We start from the raw sequence: 10000 nt of genomic DNA, 5'->3' as shown, positions 1-10000 counted from the left end.
CTATAAATGAATGAATTGTTTACATCTGGTGCCGTTATTTGTTAATTAAAAGTGCAATGTTAATGTCATTTAACCTAATTAAGGCCAGACCAACTAAATCTTTTAATGCTCGGATATTTGGACATGAAATTTAAACCGAGCGATTGAAATAAAAAGTAATGATCATGTGACATTGTGAGCATGTGCAGTTTTCATTATACTGCATACAAAATTTATTGTTTGATAACAGAATGGAGACTAAAACGAAAGACGCTGATACTGAACAGAATGCAGTAGCAGTCACTTGACCACATGCACTGTTAACACTTGCAGAGTCATTGATACGTAGTCGTAGGATGTATATACTACCAAGTCATTTACATCACGCATAATATCATTGCGCATACGCACATCAAATTTTTTATTTTGGTCAAGTTCAAGACTGGACCGGCGAATCCGTGCATCAAGAAATTCAATTGGTCTGGCTTAAGTTAGAATACCAAACTGATACCTCAACTTCATTTGTGGTAGCCCTGTACTGCAGACCTCTCACAATTTCGTTGTGAGGCTTACGATTTACGGCCATGTCTCACGATTGCGAGTTTTCTCCCGACAAGCCTACTGTAAGACACTCTAACAGTTGTTTTGTGCAGACTGATTAGATCCGTCTTCCTGGACACAGCGGATTCTTTGAGCTAGACTTCATATGCAGCTCTGCTTGCTTCGGATTCTTTGAGCTAGACTCTATATATGGCTCTGCTTGCTTGTATCTGGTACCTGGTGTACCTGCAGTAAAAGTAATTATGTAACGTTTGAAAGGTCGAAGCAAAGCCTTGGCGTACACAAACGTAAAGCGAGGCCAACAATCTGTTGACCACACTTACTTTAGATATGTTATGGGCGTGGTCAAGACAGTCTCACGATTTGGTTCCAAAAAAGTTGCGGAGTCTGGTCGTGTATTGTTGTTGTTAATTATTCTGTGACATTTAAAAGCATGCTACTTGTGTATTTGTTTGTTTTACTAGTTCTGTAATTTAGATGATGGCGGATTGGTGAAGTACGGCAGTGTTTCTGGTCAATACACTATGCAGTCTCTAGCAAAATCTATTCGCTACAGGCAAAGTCCTCACAAAATTTTTAGATCTGTTTTGACCGGATTGGAACCCAATGTTACCTACTTTTACTCTGTCGGAAGAGCCGGTAGTATGAGTCAAGAGTCCAGTTTCGTAAGCTCTCCAAGAAGAGGTCAAGGACCTAATGAGGTTATTATATATGGAGATATGGGGTATTACGACCAAGGAGCAAAAACTGGGCAGTTGGTCATTAATTATATGAAGACTGTTCATGCACCGGTAGTAATTCATGTCGGTGACATTTCGTATGCTGATTTTCGCGGTCAGAAAGATTTAACAAAAGACTCATTACTTTGGGACTTGTTCTTCCACAGGATTGAGCCGATTGCTAACTCAGCACCATATATGGTTTGCGCGGGTAACCACGATGTCGGCCCAAATAATGACACAGGAATGCAGTGTGGAGTCGGATATATTTATCGCTTTAAAATGCCTAGTCAGAATGACACATTAGCCTCCGATCTAAACTGTAAGTCAAGCTATGCAACACAAGTGTGGTACAGTTTCGACTATGGTCTGGTTCACTGGACTGCAATTAGTACTGAGCATGATTTTTCTAAAGGATCAGAGCAGTACGATTGGCTTGAACGGGATCTGAATGTTGCAAACAAATCTCGCGACATTGTCCCGTTTCTCTTTGTATACGGTCATCGTCCAATGTGAGCATCTAAATTCTGTTGTTATTCTATTTTGGATGTGTATTGGTGTTTGTTGGTAAGGTATTGTTCTCACGGGAGAGGTGACTGTGAAACGTTTGCAACAAAACTACGGAATAGCATCGAATCTCTTCTCGTCAAATACCAAGTTGATATGGCCGTGTGGGGCCACGTTCATGTAAGTAAACCAAACATACTTGACGAGACTGAGTTATTGTAGAAATTTGTAATTTACATTGAGTTATTGTTTCTAGGCGTACGAAAGGACTTATCCTGTTATCAATTCTAGGAGAACTCTGACCACTACAAATGGACCCGTCCATCTCGTAGTCGGAATGGCGGGTGCTGAATTCATTGGCGGTTTTGATCCTAAACCTGTGTGGTCATCACATCGAGAACAGGTGAATAACGTTAAATGGAATGTTTGAATAGATTATGAGTAGTGGAGGAAACTAAGCAAGTATATTGGTATATAGGCATTCGGCTATTGTCGTGTTCATGTTGTCAACAAAACAGCTGTAAAGGTCGACTTTGTTGATGATAGTAAAGGCTATCAACGTGACTCTTTCTGGCTTACAAAATAGGTGAGATACGTTATGAGTCATAATGACATACCCCGCATGCCAATTGCTACAACTGTTCTAGGGTGCATTCGATTGGCCCATTCCAACCATTCTGGAATACTAGGAATACGAGAATAATTGTTCGATTTGCATTCTTACTAGAGGTGTGAGAATGAAAGGAATACCTGTTCGTTTTGATTAAACCGTAAACCATACATGCGCACTAGCTCGTCAGCCATGACAACAAATGTACAGAAACTACTACGCAGGCGTCTCTCATTCCGGAATGCGATTTGAGTTGAACGAGTGTTGATTTGTAATGACTACTCTTTTCATTTCGGAATGGTCGGAATGGGCAAATCGAATGCACTCTAATGTACGTGTCTTTTGTACTAAAACATATACATGTATGTATCTTGCGACTGCTTTTCTAGGGTTTTTGTCTTTTGGTATTGATTACAGTGAGAACGATTATTACATGGGTCTTTGTGACTTGTACTACTACATTTTAGTGTGTCACTTGTTACTGCATAAATATTAGTAAATTTTTAGATGCTTGATGACAACAGCTACAAGTAGTTTACAACTTTTTTCATTGCTTGTGCGTATTTGACTGCAGATAGATACATGAATTTGTAGCTCTGTAACTGTTAGTTTTTATAGTATATTTGTTGTTCAGTTCTATACACAGGTCACCAGCTGTGACTTTAGAGTTTGCGTTACCAATTTGCCTCGGACTCCACACCCCGCTGCGCGCATTTTTTGATACTGAATTCAAGAATAAAAAGGTCAAACGAGTGTCAGCGCTACAGCGCGAGTAGCGCATGGATTTATTTAGTACGCGAAATAGAAGGCGAGTTGTAAATAATTATTCCCGCCCTCAACTATGACGCATGGGTAGCGCGCGGTAAGGTCTCGATTACACGTGACTAACACTATAAACATCCGGGTGTTCCTTGTAAAGTCCTGGATATATCGCGCCTTCGTTCAAACGGTCAATTTGACAAAATGAGTTCGAGTCTAGACGAGGTGCGTGAAGAGAACGGTCGTTTGAGGCAAACACTAGAAATCAAAGAGAATGACCTATTCGTTGCGGCCACGGCCGGAAAGCAACTGTTAACAAGGAACGCAGAACTCGAGGAACTCATTGAAACTACCCACTCTGACTACGGTCTAGAAATCGACGTAGGCAACGTCTACACCACTCCTTTTTGCTTTCATTTATTACAGTCGCGTGTTTCTCTCACTAGAAGCTAAAACAGAGCAACCACGAGCTCAAACACAAACTGGAATTGAGCAACAAATTGCTCAGTCAGTGTGGCGACGGCGGCGAGAGTGAGTCACAGAGGAGGCGGTTTGAGAACGAGCAGCGCGCGCTAGTAGAACGTCTAGAGACGTCGTGGAGGAAGAAGACGGAGCAGTTGAGAGAAGAGAGGACACTAGTGGAGGAGAGTCTGGACAAGGAGAGAGTGAATTGCGAGCAGCTGGAGAGAAGATTTAAGCAACAGGAGGAGACGGTTAGAGAGTTAGGGAGTGAAGTGGAGCGTTTGTCGGGCTTGCGCCAGTTGGAGGATGAAGTGGGACTATTGAATGGCAAGCTACAAGCTGCCAGGCAGATTAGACAGGTAAGATATGTTTGTGTTTTACTTTTGTTCTTTTTGTTTTGTTTATTTCTTGTTTTTGTTTGTCCATTCATCCAGTTATTTTATTCTAGACTAAACAATGATGGCATGCAAGGGTCATGATGTACCATCCTAATATCACGTAGTTTGCTTGTCTGCCTGTTCATCTGTCTGTCTGTCTGTCTGTCTGTTTATCTGTCTGTCTGTCTATCTGTCTGTCTATCTGTCTGTCTGTTTATCTGTCTGTCTGTCTGTCTGTTTATCTGTCTGTCTGTCTGTTTATCTGTCTGTCTGTCTGTCTGTCTGTCTGTCTGTCAATACATATATTTCAAACATCAAACTATAATACATATCAGCAAAAGGCAAAAAAGTAAAGTTTGCAAGCTACATGAAAATACACGTATGTGTACACATAGCAGCTAAAAATTATGCTACTACCAGCTTTCAGCCAACTAATGGCTGAAAACTTGGTGCTGCTAGAGTCCAGTTTAAATTCTTCAGTTGCACAGAGTGCCGGCGCTTTTCTTCTGATGACGCTGGCATTACATCTTTGCAGTTGGATTGCAAATCTTTTCCTCCAAAAATCTAAGAATTCTGGAGGATTGGGTCGACCAAATTCATCTGACGACTGCTCTGCGCTGTCTGTCTTTTTAGTTTGTCTGTCTGTCTGTCTGTCTGTCTGTCTCTGTGTGTTTTGTCTGTGTGTCTTTTTAGTTTGTCTGTCTGTCTTGTCCGTCTGTCTTTTTAGTTTGTCTGTCTGTCCGTCTGTCTGTCTCTGTGTGTTTTGTCTGTGTGTCTTTTTAGTTTGTCTGTCTGTCTTGTCCGTCTGTCTTTTTAGTTTGTCTGTCCGTTTGTCTGTCTGTCTGTCCGTTTGTCTGTCTGTCTGTCCGTTTGCCTGTCTGTCTCTGTGTGTTTTGTCTGTGTCTTTTTAGTTTGTCTGTCTGTCTTGTCTGTTTGTCCGTCTGTCTTTTTAGTTTGTCTGTCTGTCCGTTTGTCTGTCTGTTTCTGTGTGTTTTGTCTGTGTGTCTTTTTAGTTTGTCTGTCTGTCTGTCCGTTTGTCTGTCTGTTTCTGTGTGTTTTGTCTGTGTGTCTTTTTAGTTTGTCTGTCTGTCTGTCCGTTTGTCTGTCTGTCTCTGTGTGTTTTGTCTGTGTGTCTTTTTAGTTTGTCTGTCTGTCTGTCCGTTTGTCTGTCTGTCTCTGTGTGTTTTGTCTGTGTGTCTTTTTAGTTTGTCTGTCTGTCTGTTCGTTTGTCTGTCTGTCCGTTTGTCTGTCTGTCTCTGTGTGTTTTGTCTGTGTGTCTTTTTAGTTTGTCTGTCTGTCTGTCTCTGTGTGTTTTGTCTGTGTGTCTTTTTAGTTTGTCTGTCTGTCTGTCCATTTGTCTGTCTGTCTCTGTGTGTTTTGTCTTGTGTGTCTTTTTAGTTTGTCTGTCTGTCTGTCCGTTTGTCTGTCTGTCCGTTTGTCTGTCTGTCTCTGTGTGTTTTGTCTGTGTGTCTTTTTAGTTTGTCTGTCTGTCTTGTCCGTTTGTCTGTCTGTCTGTCTCTGTGTGTTTTGTCTGTGTGTCTTTTTAGTTTGTCTGTCTGTCTTGTCCGTTTGTCTGTCTGTCTGTCTCTGTGTATTTTGTCTGTGTGTCTTTTTAGTTTGTCTGTCTGTCTGTCTCTGTGTGTTTTGTCTGTGTCTTTTTAGTTTGTCAGTCTGTCTGCCCGTTTGTCTGTCTGTCCGTTTGTCTGTCTGTCTGTCTCTGTGTGTTTTGTCTGTGTGTCTTTTTAGTTTGTCTGTCTGTTTGTCTGTCTGTCTTGTCCGTCTGTGTTTTTAGTTTGTCTGTCTGTTTGTCTGTCTTTTTAGTTTGTTTGTCTTTAGTCTGTCTGTCTGTCTGTCTTGTCTGTCTGTCTTTTTAGTTTGTCTATCTGTCTTGTCCGTCTGTCTTGTCCGTCTGTCTGTTTGTTTGTCTGTCTACATATATTTTCCAATAAAACATATACATCATGAGCAATTTAGAAGAGAAACATCCACAGCAACACTAATACAACAAGACCATTACGATCCTAACACATTCAAAATTACACTGAGTACATTACGTTCGACGATCTAATCTAGCTATGCTAATAAGTTTATCCGAAACGACTTCATTGTAATGTCACTGAAATGACTAATCGCCACTTGGTCTTAAAGTCGGTCTCATTTTGTTTTCCTTCATCATCCCTTACACTCTTTGTCTATCTGTCTGTCTGTCTGTCTGTCGACCATTGTGATGTTGGTTATCTACAGACACACAGACAGATACACAGAAAGACAAACGTCTGATGATTTGTATTATTGCTGTTTAAGAGACTTCCCTTACATACACAGTGACACAGACACACACAGACACACACACACACACACACACACACACACACACACACACACACACACACACACACACACACATGCACACACACACACACACACACATGCACACACACACACACCGTTTAAATTTAATTGTTCTACTTGTTTTATAGAATCTAGATGTTGACGTACAGACATTAACTGAAGAGAAAACTGCAGTTCAACTGGAGAGAGATAACTTACTGAAACGACTGGAAGCGGCTTTAGCAGACAGAGCTGAATACGAGGAGAGACTACAGGAGACAAGGAAGGACTTGACATCTGCAAGAAGCGATGCCACAGAGTTACAGGGTCAGTTAGAAATGATGAAAGCTGAACAGCTGAACAGCTACAGGCAGCACACCGGAAACTCATTGTTTGGTGAGGTAAGAGATGGTTGTGTCAATATGTATGCCAGCATGATAGGTTGACATCTAACTACTGCAATTCCAAACAAACAAGGATTTATAGAATTGATGTTTAGCCCTACAAAAAAAAGTTGCAATGCATTTCATAGCTTGCTCGACTCAATAGTAACAGTGATACGTATGAACATGCAAGACTACTGTACATACCGTAAATGTCCAACATACATGATGGCATGTCTACCGCTGCGGTGAAGACTATCTAACATTGTCCTTTGTACTTCATGTGAAATAAAAGTCCGGCGTTAGATCGACATTGTAGCTGACATGTTGGACAAGCAAGAGAACTAGTGGTGTAGTGAGCCGGACACTGTATATTGTCTTTACGGCGTTTTCACTTGACTTGCGCAGCACTAATTTGTTTATCTTCAAACTGTTTCAGTGACACATTGCAGCAATGTCTCTATGTGACTCTATCTGTAGACACTGCAGAAAACCTGCACATTGAATAGATTAAGTGAATAAGGTGTGTGCTGGGCCAGATCCACTCTCTCGTCCTAAACATATGAAAGATTCACTGGGGCAAGAAATTGCAACGAGCGAACCCGTACATCAGCATGCGGTGATTTGCCAGGAACACCTATGTGAGTCCCTTGCAACTGCCATTGGAGAATATCACCAATACTCAAAGAGTTTTCTGAACCGTTGAACCATGAACCACGGTCTCATTCGCATCAGAGAACAGAACAAACTCAAGCCTCAGGACTAAAGGCTATGAGCATGGCGGCACAAGCTTTTGTGGCGGCCTCAACTCGCCATGTCATGGTGCTGTCTTTGGGAATCTGGAGCATTTGCATGAAACAGCAGTGCCATTAGTGCCACCTGCTGCATCACTCCTCCCTGTTGGCACCATCGCTGTTTGTCCACGACTGCTTAGTTGACAGGCTGAATTTGCTTATATCGCAGCTAACCTCCATATCTGGAGGTCATTCTACTATCCGCCACCTGTGGACGTGCCCAGTAGCAGACATACATACATACATACATACATACATACATACATACATACATACATACATACATACATACATACGGACTGATTGTTTATTGATTTTACAACAAGCAAAACCTTCAAACGTATACAAGTCCATCTCAGTCCATTACCCTGTTCATTAATTCAGACAGACAGACAGACAGACGGGTGGAACTTGAAAAAATCATGTGTAGTAGACTACATGAAGTTGGCATTAATTAATTCTTAATTAATTATTAGCCTTTAGAGTGTACTATAGACTGGTGTATGAACAGCCTATAAGTACATGGCTTGCATGTGAGTATTGTCAACATGTGTTGTTGTCAGTCTACAGTGCTGCATCTTTATTGTACTTAATTTTGCCAGTACAAATGCAATCGTACAATAAAAGCCTCTGCCTGAATGACGGCTGCTGGGCGAATCATTCAGACATAATGCGTGTTGGGCTTGAATGTCCAGCCGGTCTCCCTCCTACGAGGAGAAAGACCGACTGGAGACATTCGCTGCTCAAACAAACCACCAACTCCTTTACAAATTACATTAGCAGGAAGTCAATAGTGACGTGGATGCACAAGCAACACACACACACACACACACACACACACACACACACACACACACACACACACACTTAACCAAACGTGTAAGACCTTGATTGGGGAATGGAGTATCGGTGATTTCCTTTGAGTGGTGAATGTCTCCAGTAGTAGGGGGAATGAACGGCTGAGGCATACATATGCTGTTGTCTTCGTTGTTTTTCTAAAGTTATGTTAATACAATGATTAATCAATTGCTACTTGTTTAGGTTGAAGATAAACGTCTAGAGCTGGAGAAGAAACTAATAAGTCAAGAAGTCAAGTACGGCAGTTTACAGAAAGTCCACACTGTGACAAAGCAGCAGCTACATAAATTGAAGGTGAACTTGTCGTGTACTGTCAGTAGTGTCAGCGTTCTGTTTTTGTGTTGGAGTGTGTGTGTGTGTGTGTGTGTGTGTGTGTGTGTGTGTGTGTGTGTGTGTGTGTGTGTCGTCTTTCTTGTTTTGTGTTTACGACAACTCCACATACATTCCAGGCTCAAATCGGAGCATTGCTAAGTGTAGGAAGAAATCAAGTTGACCTAACTCGAGTCAGACAGCTGGAACTGACTCTTTGCCAAAAGCAGAGCGAAATCAGAAACCTACAAGCCAAGTTGACATCTCAACAGAAAGACGATGTAAGACCCTCGTATATCTTACCAAAATAATTTTGTGTACAGTTTCTGTGTTAGAGCAAAGGTCAAGTGTTAAGTCAACTGAAGGATTACCACAAAGCTTTCTCCGACTTCCGTGATAAGAGAGGCTACGTCGATCTCTTGGAACGTGAGCTGGAGAGATCACGGTTAGCATCAAGACTGTTAAGAACACATTACAGTATTCTCATTCAGTTACATCATTGCTGCCTCTGTAGGTCACATACATCCGACCTTCAGAAAGAGCTCAACGAGAGGGCCATTCTAGGTCTAGCAAAGGACGATTCGTTACGACTAACCGAGAGCAAGTTGCACCAAGCCGAGAGCACCATACATGAACTACGACAGAAACAAGCAAAATTCACATTTCAAATTCATGACATGAAAACGAAGCAACATATTGGTATGACATCTCGTTGCACCGTTTGGTGTCAAGATTCCGAGAATTTTTTAAAATTATTTAGAAATGAAGCGATTGAAGGAAGAGGTCGAGTTGTTGAGAGCAGCGCAAGTCCGAAGCGACCAACAGAAAGGCGATGCGACAATGTCTCAAACGAATTTACTCGGAAACGACGTGGACACACTGTTGACAGACGGTGTTCATCCTTTTAAGGTTCCGTCATTACACAACGAGGCAACACTTCCTACTTCGTATTGCAACAAGTCTATGACCTTGCCTTCGCCTTCTGATCGTCGTAGCCAACTGGAAGCAACTGAATTACGTTTGCACGGAGTTGGGCCAGTTGATAGTGATAACCAAGTGTTGCGTCGTGGTAGTCCAACTTGCCTTCTTGGAGTAAAGTCGATGGATGCCGAGAATCAGAGTGATGCCTCAGCGAGGACAAGATCGATTGTTGATTCTCGTTGTGATCCGACTAGCAAACAGAATGCAGTGGCTGTAGAGTCGTTGAGAGGTCCGGCTACCGAACGGTTAGCAAGAGATTTACATGATTCTAAGGTTAGTCGGTTTAGTATGCTAAGATTTTTTAGCGATCTTTATTGTCATGTGTTCGGATGCAGAGTGTGTGAATAGGCTACAGCATGTGTCAGATAGT

General features: G+C 41.9%; 2 protein-coding genes across 2 annotated transcripts in view; both read left to right on the top strand.

Annotated features, from left to right (window-relative positions):
- Positions 1–3183, top strand: part of LOC134197468 (uncharacterized) — a 3815-nt gene extending 632 nt beyond the window's left edge. The window contains exons 2-6 of the mRNA XM_062666797.1: positions 1018–1771; positions 1832–1946; positions 2023–2169; positions 2245–2352; positions 2766–3183. Coding sequence (XP_062522781.1) covers positions 1018–1771; positions 1832–1946; positions 2023–2169; positions 2245–2352 — 1124 coding nt within the window. The 3' untranslated portion in view covers positions 2766–3183. The remainder of the gene's footprint in view (positions 1–1017; positions 1772–1831; positions 1947–2022; positions 2170–2244; positions 2353–2765) is intronic.
- Positions 3184–3313: 130 nt separating this feature from the next.
- The window catches only part of LOC134197467 (protein Spindly-like), a 7918-nt gene continuing 1231 nt past the window's right edge, over positions 3314–10000 (top strand). Inside the window, exons 1-8 of the mRNA XM_062666796.1 lie at positions 3314–3516; positions 3582–3956; positions 6455–6706; positions 8524–8634; positions 8790–8930; positions 8985–9094; positions 9164–9348; positions 9410–9903. Coding sequence (XP_062522780.1) covers positions 3340–3516; positions 3582–3956; positions 6455–6706; positions 8524–8634; positions 8790–8930; positions 8985–9094; positions 9164–9348; positions 9410–9903 — 1845 coding nt within the window. The 5' untranslated portion in view covers positions 3314–3339. The remainder of the gene's footprint in view (positions 3517–3581; positions 3957–6454; positions 6707–8523; positions 8635–8789; positions 8931–8984; positions 9095–9163; positions 9349–9409; positions 9904–10000) is intronic.

The sequence above is a fragment of the Corticium candelabrum genome, chromosome 22 (assembly GCF_963422355.1).
Source record: "Corticium candelabrum chromosome 22, ooCorCand1.1, whole genome shotgun sequence".
NCBI lineage: Eukaryota > Metazoa > Porifera > Homoscleromorpha > Homosclerophorida > Plakinidae > Corticium > Corticium candelabrum.
The sequence above is the reverse complement of the archived record's forward strand: the minus strand, read 5'-3'. Positions and strand labels throughout refer to the sequence as shown.